This window comes from Choloepus didactylus, chromosome 2 (assembly GCF_015220235.1).
Source record: "Choloepus didactylus isolate mChoDid1 chromosome 2, mChoDid1.pri, whole genome shotgun sequence".
Lineage (NCBI taxonomy): Eukaryota > Metazoa > Chordata > Mammalia > Pilosa > Megalonychidae > Choloepus > Choloepus didactylus.
The window spans coordinates 184214836-184233870 of NC_051308.1; the positions used below are offsets into that span (position 1 = coordinate 184214836).

Sequence of the window (19035 nt, forward strand, 5' to 3'; positions counted from 1 at the left end):
AGTTGCTTAACACCTGACATGCAGGTTTCTCATATGTAAATGGAAACAGCAACAGTACAGATTTTTCATAGGGTTGTAAAAAGCATGAAATGAGATAAGGCATGTAAAATGCTTAATATGCCCAAAGTAATAACTTCATAATTGCTTTTACTATTATTATTATTATTATTATTATTATTATTACTCTGAAGCTGATGACGGAAGTTAGTAGGAAATATGGGTTTGGAGGGTTAGTTACCATTCCATTTACTGCTGTATAAATTCAGCTGGGCATGTGCAACTGGGACCAACAATACTGTCATTGGCAAACCTTTTATGATGGTGTACCTAAATGTTAACACATGAAAATAAAAGGTTGAACCTATACTCTCCAGATTGCTGACCCCTGTCCACCTGAATGCACATAAGGAGAGGCTCAAAGAGCACGGCCTTCCTCAGTCTTCCTCCTCCCTCAAGCAGACACTGAAAGACAGGAACCATCTCTAGACTGGGAGGCTCTCTGAACACTACTGCTGCATCAGGGACACAGGATGCCCTTCATTCTTTGGAAAAAAAATCTGCATTTGTTTGTTTTAATCCCTGAAAGGTCAACCAGTACTCTGTGAAATATAGCACACAATGAGCAGAATAAAAATTTTGCTAACTATATACTCTCTGGAAGGAAGGAAGGAAGGAAGAAAGGAAGGAAGGGAGGGAGGGAGGGAGGGAGGGAGGAAGGAAAAACTGTATGGTCCCTAAAGAGCTTTGGTGAGGAATGAGGAGTAGAGGCAAGAAGGGCTTCAAAAATAAGTAAATACCTGAAACTACCAAACTCCAACCCAGTAGCCTTGACTCTTGAAGAGGCCTGTATAACAATGTAGACTACAAGGGGTGACACTGTGATTGTGAAAACCTTGTGGATCACATTTCCTTCATCCAGTGTAGGGATGGATGAGTAGAAAAATGGGGACAATACCTAAATGAAAAATAGGGTGGTATGGGGGGGGATGATTTGAGTGTTCTTTTTTATTTCTATTTTTTATTCTGATTCTGATTCTTTCCAGTATAAGGAAAATGTTCAAAAACGGATTGGAGTGATGAATGCACAACTATATGATGGTTCTGTTTTAACAGCTGATTGTACACCATGGATGATTGTGTGGTATGTGAACATATCTCAATAAAACTGAATTTAAAAAAAAAAAAAACTATAAGACAACTGAAAGAAGGCAGTTTATTGAAAATAAATTATCAAAGAAAAAATAATTTGGGCAGCAAACTTAAAAGACAAAATTATCAGAATTTTTTTTCATCTTTTAATTGATTTTTCCCCCTTAGTCTTATGGTATCAGTTTCCTCATCCATGAAATTGATGACTATAGGACCTAGCTCATACAGCTGTTGAAAAGATTAGATCAGTTAATATAAAGTGCTTTGAACAATGCCTGACACAGAATAAGCAGTACATAATTGTAAATTCTTATTACCATGTGATATGGTGACCATGTTTTCCAAATAAAAAATTAGAACATAAAGTTTCTCAAGAGACTTTTCATTAAAAGGAATAAAATTTGATAGTTTAAAAAATATTAATAATTCACAGTTGTTAAAGAAAATAAAATGATATGAAATCAGGATTAATTTATCAGTTTGGGGACATTCCTGTTTCTGGAATGTCTACTACCTGCTTGTCCACTAGGCATGCCTCAGTTCCCTGTAAGGCCTACCCTGGATCCTAAGAAATAACCATCACAGAGCCTCTTAGGCCTTACTCATTGCTAAAATCGTAACATATTATTAAGAACTACTCTCAAGTCTGCTGCATTTAATAATAGACTTCAACATGTTTAATTTGCCCATTGTCTGTGTATATCCAATTGGATATACACTCCCTGCGGACAGAGACTTGGTCTATTTTGTTCACTGCCTTATCCCTAGTTTCTAGAACAGTGACTGGCACAGGAGATAATTAATGTTTTGTTAAATATAAGATCTTTAAAGGGAGCATATCTTTTCATCTTTATATCTTCTCTGCTAGCTTATATTAAGTGAACAATTTCTTTTGAATGAGAGAAAAAATGACAGACATAGCAAGTCTGTACTCAGAATCTATCTTTAAAAATGTTCATCATTGTTTCAGCAAATAGTAGCATTGATTATTTTGTGCCTAAAAAGTATGAGCATTTTATATAAATTGTTTTATTTTGTCTTCACAATTTTAAAAAGCAAGTATTATTTTCATTTTCGAGATTATTTATTTTAGAAAACTGGGAATAAGAAATACTAATGACTTGTCCAAAGTCCTAGTAGGGTGTCACATCCCAAATGCAAAAACGGGTCCTTTGTTTGGCTCCAACTAATACCCACAAACAGCTCAGGGCCATACAAATCACCTTGGGAACAACAGATTCTCAATACATGGTGTTGACTTGAGTCAATCATTTTGCTGTTTTCTAGGAAGGGCTATGACTTTCACCCCACTATGATTCTCAATGTGGCCTACACATCAGAATCAAGGGTGAATTTCTGAAACACAGTCACTCAAATGTGGAAGCGGGGGAGATTAAAGATGAAATAATCTCTGGGGAATGAGTTTCTACTTTAAATCAACTCTTTTGTTTGTTTGTTTGTTTCCAGATATGGTTATTCTGTTTTTAACTACACGGAGAACACAGATGCACGGCCAGACTAATATCCACTAACTTCCTGGAATATCTTGAGCACTTCCCGGGAGAGGTGGAATTACCAAGTATTTCAGTAAATCTGGGCATCTGAGTGCCTAGTTTTTAGCTCTTGGTCAAAATACCATGGCCATTTCTTAATTGCTAATATTTACAGTTTGGTCATTTTTTAACTACTCACTAAAAGATAATACAACAGCCATTTCGTTTTCAGGATCCTCTCCTCCTCAACAAAGTCTTCTAGGATGAAGCAGAAACAGTCCTGGGAAAACGTTTGCTAAAAGGAGAGCTACCCTATGAGAAACCAACCTCCAGCTGAAGAGCATTTGCTGCCTACCCACTATTCTCTCTCTCCACCATTAGATACAATAGGATTTTTTTTTTTTTGCCAAATCCGTATTCCAGAGGAGCCATGAAATTCCCGCAAAGTTCAACATCAGGCTTGACTTAAGATCTTTGAGGCCTCCTGCTAACTTCATCCCCCTGCAGCTGCCTCGCAAAGGCAAGCTTTTGATCTGTACTATCTGGATTTCAAGCTGATATACACACAGCCTCTTTGATCTCTTATTAAGTGGCTTCTGGTCTCCTGATGCCTTTAGTTTTGCTGCACTGAGGTTTTTGGAAGTCAGTCATCATCCTGAGCACAGGACAAACTCCACACACCAGGAGTGGGCTGCCTTCATTCACCTACTTTGCAGGCTTGAAAAGCAATATTTAAGCCATGAGAGAATTTCCCCAGTAGCTGCAATCAATCCATTCCATGATCACGCTACTAAGAATTATTTTTCAAATGAAGCAGCTTAAAATGACTTAAAGGATACAGAACTTTCCCATAGAGGGAAAAGAAGCAAATCCTCTGTAAAAAGAAATCATTCAGCCCAGTTGGCATTGGAGCTTACAGTACTTTGATGTTAATAAAAATAAATGTGGACAGGAATCAGGGAAGGGCAAAGAGTAGCCTTTATCAGTTCCCCTAAATTTTGTTACACAGAAGTGACCTTTAAATGCAGATGTGTGGTTTGTTCAACAGTAAGCTATATGATATTTGCAAGAATAAGGATATAGCCATTAACAGCAGATTGACTGCTTTTGCTTAGTATCCATATCTTAATCCTGCAAGGGTGAATTGGACTCAAAGGGGTCTTGAAAACACAGACACAGACACACACACACACACAAACACACAAGCACACACAAATAGAAACCTATAGAAATGTTATGAGGTCCTTGAGCATTAAAATCAAACTACATAGTAATTTGCAGTGCATATCTGTCCTCTATATTTTAGATTCTGGAAACAGTATAATTTTGCACCTGGCTTTTTATTGTAGTTACTACATACTAAAATTATGTCAATATGTATCAGATTCTATAAACTAACCAACAAATACCTATGTAAAGATATCAGGCTTCCATAAGTTACTGAACACAATGTACTGATGACAGTATCATTTACCCAAAATCTCAACTCTTTTGAGAAAAACTAAAGCACTTAATTTCTCACTTTAAAGTTCAATTTTCTGATAAGATTAAAATTGGTGGAAAAAACAGGAACAGACTTTTGGGTACTAATATCATAGATTGAATATAAGTAGTTTATGCCCTCAGCTACAAAAGTCAATAAATTACTGCCAATATAAATTGAAAGATAATTGATAGTTATATACTGCTATCACATAATCTGTCCATATCATGGAAAACCATCAGCATTTGCAAATTCATGAATTACTCACAGCTTACACTTTATTTTCCAGGAAAATTATCTGAATAAAGAATTGCCTCTATATAAGAATGCATCAAATTTAAGTGGTCTAAATATATGAGAGTTTCACAAAGAGTTATGTTCAGGCAATTTGGCAAAAGACGTATCAAAATTTAAAATATGCTTACTCTTTTGACCAGCAATTCCACTTCTAGGAATTTATCACAGAGATTTATTCCCATACTTTTACAAAAGAGTATGACAAGAATATCCACTAGGGCCTCATTTGAAATAACTTGAATACCTACCGATTAGGTACAAGAGGCTGGTTAAATTATTACACATCAATGATAAAATATTATGCGGTCATTAAAAATAATTAGGTAGCTCTATAAAAACCAACATGACAAAACGTGCAATTGAGAAAAAAGCAATGTGCTTTAAGTGAGTATGATATCTCCCACATATGTGTTTAAAAAAAAAAAAACTTAAAAAACAACAATAAAATTCATCATATGAGTATCTCTTTATCTCGGGGGGGGGGGGGGGACAGAAAAGAAAAAGAGTAGCTTTTACCTGGGAAGGAAAGTGAGCAACTACAGTCAAAGGTAGATTTACTTGTCATGGGATACCTATATGTTCCTTTCAAGTTTTAATGCCATTTTTATGTATAACCTATTTTTAATACATTTTTAGTGTGCTCAAAGAGTCATTCTGTTGCACAGGTAAGAAAAAAGCCAACTTCAAGTCACAACTACTACATTAAATTTATTCAATGACATTCTGTAATTTTAAGAGAATCTTTTTTGAAGAGATTCTAATATAGAGTTAACAGTCAACTAAAACTGCATACTAAGCGTTTTCTCACAAATACTAAGGCATGTCATATCCAAGATCTGGCAATACTGCAATATTTTATATTCATATTATTTGTATTTTATAATCCATTTCTTCTGTTAAAAATAATCAATCACTGTCAATTTTTTATAGGGGGAATATTTTCATGATTCTTTTTAATGAGTCATCATTTGTCTTTGGTCTTTCAAGTTTTTAAGGCATTATTAATAGATTTACATACAAATCACCTCTCAATGGTTGCGCTATTATGCTTTCTATTTTTATCTCTCTCAGTATATAAGACAAATGCAAAGTCTCTCAAAAATACCTGCTGTGGTAGAAATTGAGTCAGTCCATAACAGGAGGGAAGAGGAATGGGATAAGGGAGGAGAATGACTGGTTAATAAATCTTAATTTCTAAATTATTGAAATTCAAATGTACCAAGGATAGAAATATCATGGCTGACGTTCGGAAATGGGCTAATGTCAAACATTTCTAGTGAATTATAATCATAAAGGGTTATACAAAGTTCAACATAAATCAAAACACCAGAAAATGTCCACTTGCCATGTGAAGAGTTTAATTTATAAGGTCAACCAAAGGTAAAATCCACAGTCCTAAAATTTTTTAAAGCTTTTCAGTAGAAATTAAAAATTACAGACTTTCAGACTACCTAATAATAACTTCATTATTGAACATTAACCCACAACAAATGACTTGCAATAACTTAGGGCTCGTATTTGCAATTATTTTCTTCTGAAGCAATAAACACTAGCTCTTACATAATGCATATGAGCACACTGTATTAATTTTTAATATTTACTAACTTTCATATATGCAATAAAAATGGGAATACTAATTAGTAGCTTAATCTTTAAGATATAAAATTTTTGTAAGCTAGAAAAATGGGGATCTGTTCAGTGGGTAATAAAACACACTTGGAAATGTCACTTATAAAGAAATAAATAATATAGTATATAGTGGTTAAAAGCACAGATTATGGAACACACTGCTGGAGTTCAAATTCCAGTTCTTCCATATAGTAGTTGGGTAAAGTTGGACAAGTTCCTTAACCTCTCCGTGCCTCAGTCTCCTGGTTTCTAAAATGGTAATAATAGTATCTACGTCATAGGGTTCTAGTGTGGAATACAAGAGCTAATGTACGTAAAGCATGTAAACAGTGCTTAGCACATAACTAAACACTCAATAAATGTTATAAATGTTAGCTATTATTATCATCATATTGGTATTAATATTAGTATGATTATTAGTAATATTCCAAGGAATAAATACTGGGGAAACATGGCAAAGATAACAAAGGCCCAATATGGAAACCATACCTAGAAACTGGCAAGAAACTACACTATAAAAATTTATAACCAAATTTCTGAAGGGTGCTTAGAAACAGAGTATGTAGTCAAACCACAATACTCATGATCTTGACAAGTCATGCACATCTTTATTTTCCATGACACACTTACTTAAGGCATGATGTTACACAGAGACCACTGACTGCTAATATGCTATACAAACAGGGAAGTATTTTAACTAGCTGCTACATGGAGTAGTGGCTAGGGAGTTTTGAGAATAATAAATGCTCTACATTGGTTCAAATCATAGCCAACAAAATACCTACTATCACTTTACCCTAAAATCTAATGAGGAAATTCATAACCAGAATTACATCTACTATGTCTTGCATGTTGCTTTCTCTTTTTCATTTGCCCCAATCTATTTAAAATGCCTTTAATGAAAATGAATTTCCACACTTTGCTCTCTGGCCTTATGACCAAAGCATACAACTGTATGTCAGATTCAGCACTTTCATTTCTGGCATAAAAGCATGCTTCTTTTCTCTGCTCATCTTCTATTATACCATCTATCTCATGTTCTGAATCACTTACCAGTCCAGACAGCCACCCTATCATTCCATGGGCCAATTCAAGATCCTTTATCTGCTGATTCATCTTTTCCTAAGATTGGCTCAATTTATGTAAAAAGCAAATTTTTAGCCAATAATCTACAATTGGGTAATTCATATATGGCTCATCAAGAGTTGGCTGCATTTTAGAATGCAATTTTACAATTAAATTTAGACTTCGCTAAACAAAGGCATCTACTTATTCATTTTTCTAATCTAACTACATAGTTTAAAATGGATCGAGCACAAGCATATTGCAGTATGGCGCCATCTTTGAGGGCAATAGCACAAATTTTGTGGTGCTTATTTTGTAAAAGGGATGACTGTTTATAATACTCACAATTACTATGGCATTTCCCACTTCCTTACACATTATTTCACAATGATCCTTTGAACTAGACATTATTAGCCCTATTTCAAAGCTGAAGGAATTGATTTCTTTGTTGTATCTATTGCACATAATTTTCTCAGGCTCTTTAAGAAGTTCTTATTATTCTAGAAATAAACCCATTAGTGAGAAAAGTGATTAACTGAAATTAATATACCAAAGTACAACTTTTAATGTCCTCAAAACTTCTAATATAGGTCCTTTCCAACCTGGAAGCTCTGTGAATTTACTAACACTTTCTCACTGTGGCTAAGATGTTTCTAGAATACTTCTAATTCCAAATATGGTAAGCTGGGGGTGGCAGTGGGGGTGGAGATCTGCATTGTCCCTATGTAAACTACCTAATAAATTCAAACAGGAGGTATTGAACACAGTAATAGCGGGGAAAGTAACCTTCCATGACTTTTGCTAAACTTTCACCTGGCCTTGAAAAAATATTTTTTGAACTTTAGAATTTATTATCTAATTACAACAAGTGATGGCATAATCAATTAATTACCTGCCAAAAACAAATTTTAAATAGTATTTACCTGTTATCTAAATGTCACAGTGGATAAGAGTTCTATCTACTACTAACAGATGGTGAAAACATGTGGTACACAACTGTAGGTGTCTTAAGATTGAATGTTTTTTCTTTCAAGGTTTAAGCACAGAAGCAAATAAACTGAGTCCTTTGGTATGACTCAAGGTAGCATTTAGGAAATTAAGTTTTTTCTACCAGTTTTCTGAAAAGCACAAAGGCAAAAGAAATATCTAACACTTTTTGCAGCAAAATTACTTTATATAATTTGTGCAGAAATAAATGTCAGTATGTATGCTGATGATCATGAGGAATATGAGAGGGGAAAAAAACCTAGAATTTTATAAATAAAGATAGAAATCAAATCACAAAAAGCAATAAATATTGTAATGCATACCTATAAAAATGCAGAAAGAAAAAAGATTCTATAGTTGGAAATGACTGTATTTTTTTTTAAAAAAAACATAAAACTCAGAACTGATAAAGAGAATTTCCTGTTAACTAGGGATTAAACTGTTAAAGATGACTTATGAAGTTTTTCTTTCCATCTTTTATTGAAGTTCATTTTTTAAGTTCTGAAACACTCCTCTGCCTTAACATGTACAATATTCAAAATATGAAACATACAGAAAATTTCACTGAATAGGGTAAAGAACAACCATTATGATATAAATATTTATTATATAAGAATGAAAAAATCTAGACTCCTATTCTAATGGAAATTTAGCTGAACATCTAAAAACCACATCTGAAAGGTGTTTTCTGAACCAAACCCCAATTATCAAAATGGTAAATTGAATCTGTTCATTAGATTCCAGTTAATTTTGACTAAACATTCTGCAAAATTTATAAACCATCTACTATATGCTGGGTAATAGGGCTACAATGGGGAAAAGAAAATGACACAGCCCTTGCCATTTGTTTTATATGCCCAAATATTAATCAATATATAAACATCAAGGAATTAATCACCCTGGCGATGTGGGACATGACTCCCAGGAATGAGCCAGGCCTTAGCAGCAAGGGATTGAAAATGCCTACTTGACCAAAAGGGAGGGAAAAAGCAAGGTAATAAGCTGAGGTCCGAGTGGCTGAGAGATCCCAAATAGAGTCGAGAGGTTATCCTGAAGGTTTCTCTTATGCAAGCTCCAGCTAGACATCCCAAATGGCCACAGCATGCCATGCCCTTACCAAAAGTAGTCCCCTAATACCTAGGTCACAACCTGAGATTCTATAAAAGATTCACTCACTACGTTTTATCTCTCAGAAACTTAAATGCACTAGAGTGTTCCTATGCCAGACAAGTCCTAAAACCCAGAGGCAACAGCCTCTTTAAGAACAACAATCAGATGCAGCCCCCTTTCCCATACTGTCGACACCCCCTTTCAATATGAACAAGTTAGGGTGCTCCCTGCCTAGACATCCCTGAAGATGGAGAAAGAGATTAAGTGAGAGGAAGGGGTAGCAACAGTCTTCACTTTTCTATGTATACCCTATATTGCATAATAAAGAAAGAACTGAAACTGTGGAATTGTAACCCATAACAAATTTTGAAATTACTTATATCAAAGGTTGAAAACTACTGTACATCAAAGGTTGACACCTTTCTGTATTTATATTTTACAAAAAAAAAGAAAAAGAAACATACAGTATTGATATTTCCTGATTAAAAATATTTCCTAAAATATGCATTATTTTGAATCAACAAACTCATAATTCAATAATATTCCAAAGAGAAGTTCTAATAACTGAGAGGGCTATCTGGCCCAGAAATTTGCCAGCATAAACAAAATAGTTACAAGCTATTTTAGTAATCTTAAATCATACCGCCAAAACATGGAATTTAATGTTCTTACATAATGCTCAAAGTATTTTTTTAAATCAGTTCCTGACTTCCTTCTTATATTAAAAAAGAAGAATTGATTTTGATTTCACTTGGCATTTTATGTGCTTTGATAGAGTACATTTTGCTTTATTAAACCACAGTGGGTTTAGGCAGCACTAAAGTATTAAAATATGCATCTTAAAAGTGAAGATATTTCTTGCCAACAGTTTTAATTTCCCATGATACTCAGAAGTCTAAAATTCCTACAGTCAATGGCAAACCAGTATAATAGAGATGTCCTATTGTGACCTCTTACATTCTACCCCAAATGCATCAGTAACTTCACCCCACTACTGAACTTGTCATAATTTCATCAAGAACATTTCCACTTAGTTAAGCTTATTGTGATTAATGCTATATATGTAGGCAAAGAGAGATAACCTCCATATGGGAAGGGGCAGAGAGAATTGAGAATGCCTGCTAATACGTATGGGGTCCCTTTCTGGGGTGTTGAAAATGCTCTAAAACTAGATTGTGGTGATGCTTGCACAACTCTGAAATACTAAAAACCACTGAACTGTATGCTTTAAATGGGTGAATTTTATGGTATGTGAAATGTGTTTCAATAAAGCTGAAAAAAAATCCTCCATAAAAAAGTTCACCAAGTTCCAGTCTCTAAAAGCATCTATAGGTATATAACTATTGCTTCCCTTATTGTCTGGTTAGTATATATTCACCATTTTACTTACCATGATTGCTAAAAACTGTACAGGTAACAATGAAAATACTACTACCCCGTTTTTGGATAGTAGTCTTATACATCAAATCATTGTGTTCTGCTTAAGTCAATGGTTACCTTAAACAATTACCACTTCACATAACTTTAATAAAAACCAATCACATCAGAAAAACTCTGTGAGTTCTTATACCTGGTAATCCAAAATGCTGAATCCCAAGCCTTTGTGATCCTTTACGAGCTCAACAATCTTGACTTCAGGGGACCACAGTGCTAATTCCCCATCATCTTCTTCAGTATTGACATCTATATTGTGGTCATCCTGAAATACCAAAGATAAATGCTTCAAAACATTGTGCTTTCAAATATGAAAAGAATTAACACATCAGGAATCTCACAGCTGCTTCTCAAACCAGGAATTCCCTTTGGCATGCGTAGTTTTTCTTCTTTAATCTTTTTAAAAGGGGCATGCACACTCATGTATAAGATGTTCATAAAAATTCAAGCACTTAAAAATGCAGACTGTACAGAGTTTTTTTTTAACGTAAAAGTACCTGTTTCAAAGTTTTAACACTGACCTCTTATACTTCAATGAGTTCTGTCATCCCATTAGAAGCATAAAAGGAAAAATAGGCAATTTAAGTAAAAATGAAAACATCACAAAAGGTAGACGTTTATAAGATATTTAAGTAGCAATACCTGGAATAATAAGAGTGAGAGACAGAGGGAAAGATGCCAGGACAGGACACAAAGACAGGCCAAGGCAGGATACAGAGAAACCCCTTCTATTGCCTCTAGGAATTTTTTAAGAACTTTACCAGAAAAATAAGCTGGGGGGTGGGGGGGGCGGAATGTAAGACCAAAAGGGAGGCGTATCAGTCTAAAATCAGGTAAAAATTACTGAGTTGAAATAATGAAAGTCTGATTTGGAGGGAGGTAGCCACCACAATTGCCCAGCACACAGGTCTTGGTTACTTTCCTAACTTCACCCCAAAGCCTACCTTTTCCAGCCTCCTTCTCTTCTCGTGGAAAAGTCACAGTTATGTGAAATGCTAGGAAGCTAACTGATAGAGGGACAATGAGTGGACTACCCAAAAGGAGAATGGTGCTTCAACTTTGTTATTATACTACTCATAGCACTGTATTGTTGTTTTCATCTCTCCCCCACCCCCTCACCCCCAATAATCTGAGCTTCTGTCAGAAGCTCAAGAATTGTCTTCTTTTTCTTGGGAGCCCTAGCAACTAACAAAATGCTTGGCTCCTGGGCTAGAACGGAAACTGCATAAGGGCTACCACAGAGTTTTACTGTGGTTATCCACTCAACTCAAAATAGCGCCTGGCTCATAGTAAGTGCTCAATAAATATTCGCTTAATATATTAATGAATCATCCATCTTTGAATGAGTTTTCCTTGAAATTCTTTCTTAATAAAGCTACTAACTAAATAATTTTTAAAAGGAGATGTAATGCTCTGTGTCACTCACCCGCTGGCTTGATAGTCAGGCGCACCTGCAGCTACTTTGTGGCAGGTTCAGGGCCGGGCCCTGCCGGCAGCAACGAGAGAGGGTCGCTATCGGACTTTGGGCCCGGGGAGTTTCCCCAAGTGTCTGCAAAGATGCAGCAGCCTTAGTGCGGAGTGCAGGTAGAAACCTACAAACCATGTAATCCTGGATGATCTGCCTATTTCCAACTTCCCAAGGACATTGTAGTCTACGGTGTAATGGAGTCAGTTTGTCTGGTGTGAGTTGTAGCAGCTGTGGTAGACTGTAGGGACAGGGTAGAGGTGTCCTGTCTTACACACTTCACTGGGTGCTGGGTCCCCTAGCATGGACCTGACATGGATCTTCCTATTAATATCTTTGAATTCTGGCCCATGTAAATGTTTTATATTTTCCAAAAAAATAGTTTAATTGAAAAGGGAAAAAGCAAACTCTAAAGTTGAATATAAATCAGTTAACATGGCAAGTTGATAACTAATATACACAGAGAAAATAATTATTTAAAAAAGCTACTCTGAGTACATCCTTAGGAAAAAACTGTTCCAGTGGTACAGGTCTAATGGAAAGGTTCCTGAACAGAACAGGCCAGGCACACAAGAGGGGTGTGAAAACAGAGTTTAGGCAAGGTCTTGTGACACAAGGGTGTGGGGATTTGTCATCAACAGTGGTCAGGGGAGGGGAGTTTCAATGCTTTGTTCACAATACACTTTTTTCCTACCCTGGGGAGGTCCGGTGACTTAACATCTCTCCTGGTCAAACTGGCAGCTTCCTGAAATCACTATGGAGGAGAGGGGGCCTGGGCCTGGGGTTCCCACACTAGCTATGTTAGGAACTAGAAAAGTTTGAGAGAAGCAATTAAAAGGTGAGCATCCAGCTTTCAGTATTGGGTGTTTGTGTATGTGGGTCATAATTAGACATAAAGAGATACATGAGAGACACACAATTCTATGTTACTTAAGTGGTGGAAATGCTATGAGCAACTGGAAAAGGAAACTTTATTTTTTAGATTCCTGACAGGATCTCAATTTTCAAATGTAAAATGGGGAGAAGCAATAAGGAGTGGGTAGACTCAATACTGCCCCTTCAAGGGCCTTTATGGCTATTACTGATTATTTGTATGTCTATTCTGTTCCTTATTAGAATGTAAGCTTCCAACAGCAGGCATATTGAATGACAGTGAAGAGTGTTGTGGTAAGGATTAAGTAACATGTAAAGGCCTCACAGTTGGCCAGGGGCACTGCTCAACTGATACTCACACAGCCCATTAGAGTATCTAGCAGGTTATGAACTTTGGCATCAACTCTTGTCAGATGTAAATTTTAAAAAATAAAGTTAATTGTGCCAAAAAAAAAAAAAAAAAAAAGTAGTTGTAAGGGTTAGGGTAATCTTAATAAATAGAATGAAACACATCATTTCTACAAGCATACTTTTAAGTGACCCGTATAAGAAAATCCATTTAATGAAATAAAGAGGGGGAAAAAAACTTCTACTTTGGAAGCATAAGACTCCTGACTTAATACAAACACATTTCTAAAGTTAGGATTCTTCCAGCTCTCAAACTGTCACCATGAGACATTGACCAATCCATGGTGAATAAAATCTTGGGTTTTTGAATTACAGAACTCGAAACCACTGGGAAAGTTTTGGATCAATAACCTCCGTATCTTTCAGCCTAATCCAAGGACATGACATACTTAAAAAGAGGATACATATCTTCCAATAAAAAGTAAACTTCCAATGTCTATGCAATATGATGGATGTTTTACTGGAGCATTTAATATCCTCACTGATTAATGAGTGTTAGAATTTTGGCTGAGCTGCCTAACCAGATAGGGCTTAAGAGTAACATAAGATGGTATTAAGATAAATGAGAAAAGAAAGAAATGGAAAAGAGAGCCAGGATTTTAAGAAACCACATATGATTACAAAGCCCAAGTATATAGAATGTTCAAGGCATCCAAGGTGTTATAAGATATCATCCTCCAACTTGAAATATATCGCTTTTGATACAATCAGTTCTGCATAATCCCTGTAATTTACAGAATGGAAAGCAATCAACTAATGGGCCACAAAGTTGACATTTAGCATAATTCAAAGCTGTTGTTCACCTATTGTTGTAAAGAGTGACAGATGGGAGCACAGAGTCAGCAAGCTAGGCTGGTGATTTACACACCCCGTACGATTAGATTAAAAGCCTTTTTATCAACCTTCAGAGGCAAGCCACTACCCACATTGCATTCTAGTAAGGATAGCAAAAAAATCATTAAAGTGTGGCATCTGAGTCTATTCCTTGAGATAATTTTTTACAAACGATAAACATTTTAAAATTAAAAATTCTCAATCAATAATTTAATGTTATATGCAACTTTTCCATGCCCAGTACAGAATAAAATACTATGATATACAAAATAGTTTTAAGATATGGTCTCCATTCACAAGTAGCTGACAGTCTTCTTGGAAAAACAAGATTAATATTCACTTAAGTACCAGTGACTATAAGCTAGAGTGAGACTCTTATTTACTTTAGGGAATCAAAAAAGGAAGACTGGTGGACTGGAGGGAGAATAATTATAGCTGACTTTTACTGACTACTTACCATGTACAAGACATTGTGCTAAGAACTTTGCATACATTACTTCCTTTTCTGTCCACACAAACTCTTGTGATGGGTAAAAATTATAAGTGACCCCATTTTTCAGATGAGGAAAATGAAGAACATAAAGTCAAGTTACTTGCCCAAAGATTCACAATTAAGTGATGCAGTCAGGATTAGAGTCCAGGTATCTTGAAATCTAGACCTTAGGTAAACGGGAAGGTCCTACATGTCTAAATGGTGTTAATGGAAATATAATGTAAGAGTCCAGAAAGGGGAAAAATGGTTTAAAGGATGAGGTTACAGTGATATAAAATGGCAGTGCTATGGTCAAAATTTTTTTTCATAATTGCAGTGCTCTTAAAAGGAGTATAAAAAGCAAAGAAAGTGTTACTTTATTCTCTGACCTCCTGAAGCTTTTACAGCAATTTCTAGATTCACTTCAAAATTAGTCATAGATCTTCATACTTTTAGGGCTCTGAAATAGGGAGATCAGTTAGATATTCAACACTCACCAACATCTTAAACTTAAGATGAACTGAGCTGAACTGGGAGCCCAAAGTAATGAGCCCAGGCAATCACTAAAAATGGTTCTTTAAAATCATAATGCATATACATTAATGTCACCGACATTTACAGGGAAACAAACGAGTTTTATGACATTAAGTGAAAAATAACAAATTAATTTGAAGAGTTATGCATTGTCGCCTTTGAGAGCTTCTATCGTCCAGTTTCTAAAAAAAGGGGAGGGGGCTTCTCGCCCCTCCCTTCATATTATTGTACAATAGCAAGGTCATTCTTGGTGAATGGCATTTCTGTTTTAAGCTTCAGGAGTACAATTTAGTACCTCCAGCTCAAGAGGACAGGCTTCAGTGGTCCTTGGTTCATCGACAGAGGCCTCCTCATCAAACAACCGTCGACAGCAAACAAAGGTAAAAGGGGGTGGCACTTCTTTAAGAAAGGAGACTGCTTCTCGGCGAGATTTTCCAAAGAGCTGCACACCATTGACCTAGGAAGACAAGCAATAAGTCAAATGAAAAAAACAAAAATCCCATTTATACCAGTCTATCAAAATGAAAACAGGACATTGTTCTGTTTTCCCTGTAAACAAAGGGGATCTAAATGCAATATATTATTTTAGTAGTAACAACACATTAGCAACCCTTAAAATTATAAAAATTAAGGTTAACATCCTTTACTCAACTTGAGTAATTAAAATATAAAATGTGTGCAGAGTACAACTCTTACTGGGTGAGTGATCTGCCTGATTTTTCATATATTCGTGGCTTCTCTGTTCTACACTCCATGTTAAATATAAACTTTGGTCTCCTTCTACCTCTCTCTCTTTAAAATACACTAAATATCATTTACAGCCATTGTAAGACTGTTTCCTTTCACATTTTCATTTCATAAGAATATGACTATAGATATTAACATTAATTTTAAGGCTAATAAAAACTGCTCAACTTAAAATGCACAGATAACAAAATTCAGGATCAATTCTCAGCTGTCAAAATTTAGCATCAGTTTATAGTTTGCTTCTACATCCCATATGCTCTTACTAACAGAAAAATCACTTTTATAGAAAAACACAAAACTGCAACAGGTACATTTTTATATGCTCTGTTGATACAACATCTAATGCAGAAAGTGTGTTCTTTTCAAATTGTTTTATGGAAGTGTCCCCATATATTAAAAAAAAAAAAGATAACCAACTATTCCCTATAAATAATCAACCCCATCAACAAAAACATGACCTAGATTATACATATTTTTCACCAAAGATGATCTAGAAAGATAAGTCTATTATAATTTTTTATACCTATGATTCCAGTTCAGAGAGTTCACCAGAAAGCTGAGCATGAACACAGTCCAGGTAACAAATACTCTTTTCACTCCTAAAAACCCCTGCCTACCTGGGAGGATTTATAGGCATTATTATTTTTAAAAATATTTCCAATCTGGTGTTAATTTCAGACAGGCACTAGTGCTAATATCTGGATAACTGGCAGGGCTGACAAACTATACTGGGAATAACCTCTCCACAGAATCTGTCATTGCACCAGGAAATAGGACAGTGGGTTGTTGCAAGTGTCCCATCTGCGGAAGGCTGAGCCTCGAGTCAGTCCTAGGAACCACCTGAGGCATCCAACATACCAAGCACTTAGCCATCCGGCTAGACATAATCTCCCTGTTCTTAATTATTTACAAAGAAATCACACATGCTAAAGAGACCCACATATCTTTAGGGATCTAGTCCTAGTGGAAAAGTTAAGTATCATCTCTCAGGGCTTGATGACTGACAAAAAAGGTCCAGGGGACACCAAGTTCAGCAGCAGGTTTTCCAAGGAAGAACTGCAAATCAATATTCATACAAGGAGAGGTGAAGAGGTACCCATCACTGGTCACGCCATGCCTACAGGGCCAACTGATGCCAAAAGCACACAAAGTTCTAAAATAAACCGAATGGCTAATAACCTACCCAAAAACAAAGCAAGTAGAGCCAATCAAAGCAGGAATTCTACCCATATGCAAGTATTAGTTTGTGTTTCACATTATTTCAACAACTTGGAAAATCACTTTTCAGGGTTTTTATCACGGAGTACATTTAAATATTTATTTAGCTCATTATTTATTCATTTGAATTGTCTCCAATTATAGCAGTGCCTGGTAGTCCTCCTCACTATTCTCTATATCTAAAGAGATTGGTCACATTTCCCATTACCAACTCCTACCTAAGGGGATTTATGGCAGCTGTAAATAGCTGTTCTGGGCTGAGACTTGGCACAGTATTTCACCCCTAAAGCATATTTGTGTTTCTGGTTTTAAGCTCCAAGGAGTACATTAAACACACACACACACACATACACTTTAAGTGCAGGAGTATATTTGGCTAACTTTAGCCAAATATTTTTATTTCTGTATTTAGTTACTCAAAGAAAGCAATTTTTATTTTCAAATTCTCAGTATTTCTCTAGGCCCTACAACATGAGACCCTCATAAGTGCTACTAAGCCTCAATTATTCAGACTTTGTTATTAGAAAACACACACATACACCCACTTCCAGAGTTATAATAGTGTACAAACACTGTCCCACTACATTACCTTATTCAATCCTCATACTGTCCCATATTGTTATGCCTTTTTCACAGTGATTGTATCACCAACACCTTAGAGTAAGATAAGACATAGTTTATGTGGATGATATTCCACAAAACCTAGTAAGGTAGGCATATACTGATGAAGAAACTGATTATCAATACAGTTAAGTGATATACTAAAGAACACACGACTAACCTGTGGCAAACACAGAACCGAAAGTAGCTCTTCTGACTTTCAAACCCATGCTTCTTTCCCTATACTCAGTTCTTTCACCAGAAATCTATACTTGAGAATTCAAAAAAAAAAAAAAAGAAAAAGAAAATTTCATGCTCCCTTACTATACCACATTATATTATAAGGTGGTAGGTCCATGAGATTCTAATCTTGGCTAACACATGGAGGACTCAGTGGATAACCTACACTTGCTCTACTCAGATCCAGCCAACATTTCTTTAGCATCTACCACATAGTAGTAGTTAATTAAAAGTGAACTAATCTTTTCTTCACTGATACCTACATATCTCCCTAATACATCTCATTTCTCTATACCTAATAACTACATATTATAGCAATTGTCTCCAATCTACAGGTTTTCACGTATGATACCCACAAAACTCTGCCAATCAGAAGAAAAAGGCATGACCTCAGCATCAAAAAGAAAATACAGGTCATCAATAAAATCTAGGGTATTAATCTCCAAGTGCCACCCCAATACCATTCCTTTGAACACCTCTAAAAATAAGCAACTTTCTATATCTTAAAACAGGACTCCAACACTCTGCCCTCCCATGCTTATGACAGAATTTGATCTTAGTCACATGATTTCTTCCTTCTGAGCTTGAAATTCAATCCAGAATTCTTCTCAACATACTTCACTTGGTGGCTAGCCACTACTAATAAACTATAATTGCACCCAACATGAACCTACTTGCTATCCTTGCCATTTCACTTTGAGCAAATATAATTTTTAGGAAGAAATCTCTATAATCCTAAGGCTACTAGGTTGATTCTATTAAATCCAACCTGGGGCTTCTTGTGGATCTTAACTCTTGGAAGAACCCTTTTCTATGCAGCCTTCTCTAAATTTGATCATTTCCCACATTTCTTTTAGGGTCTTAGGAGCTTGTGGATACATTTGAAAAAACAATGAAATGGAAACTATAAAACCAGAAATAAAGTCATTATTCTACCACTAGTTCAGGGTATAAAGTTGGGGAAGCCAGTGTCTTATTTTCTTATCTGTAAAATTAG

The 19035-nt window shown here is 35.6% G+C and overlaps 1 protein-coding gene across 6 annotated transcripts in view; it reads right to left on the reverse strand.

Annotated features, from left to right (window-relative positions):
- PATJ (PATJ crumbs cell polarity complex component) overlaps nucleotides 1-19035 on the reverse strand; it is a 450328-nt gene that overhangs the window by 341059 nt on the left and 90234 nt on the right. For all 6 annotated transcript variants that reach the window (XM_037827057.1, XM_037827058.1, XM_037827056.1 and 3 more), the window contains 2 exons: nucleotides 15529-15690; nucleotides 10784-10912 (listed from right to left, as the gene is read on the reverse strand). In XM_037827057.1, the coding sequence (XP_037682985.1) occupies nucleotides 10784-10912; nucleotides 15529-15690 (291 nt within the window). The remainder of the gene's footprint in view (nucleotides 1-10783; nucleotides 10913-15528; nucleotides 15691-19035) is intronic.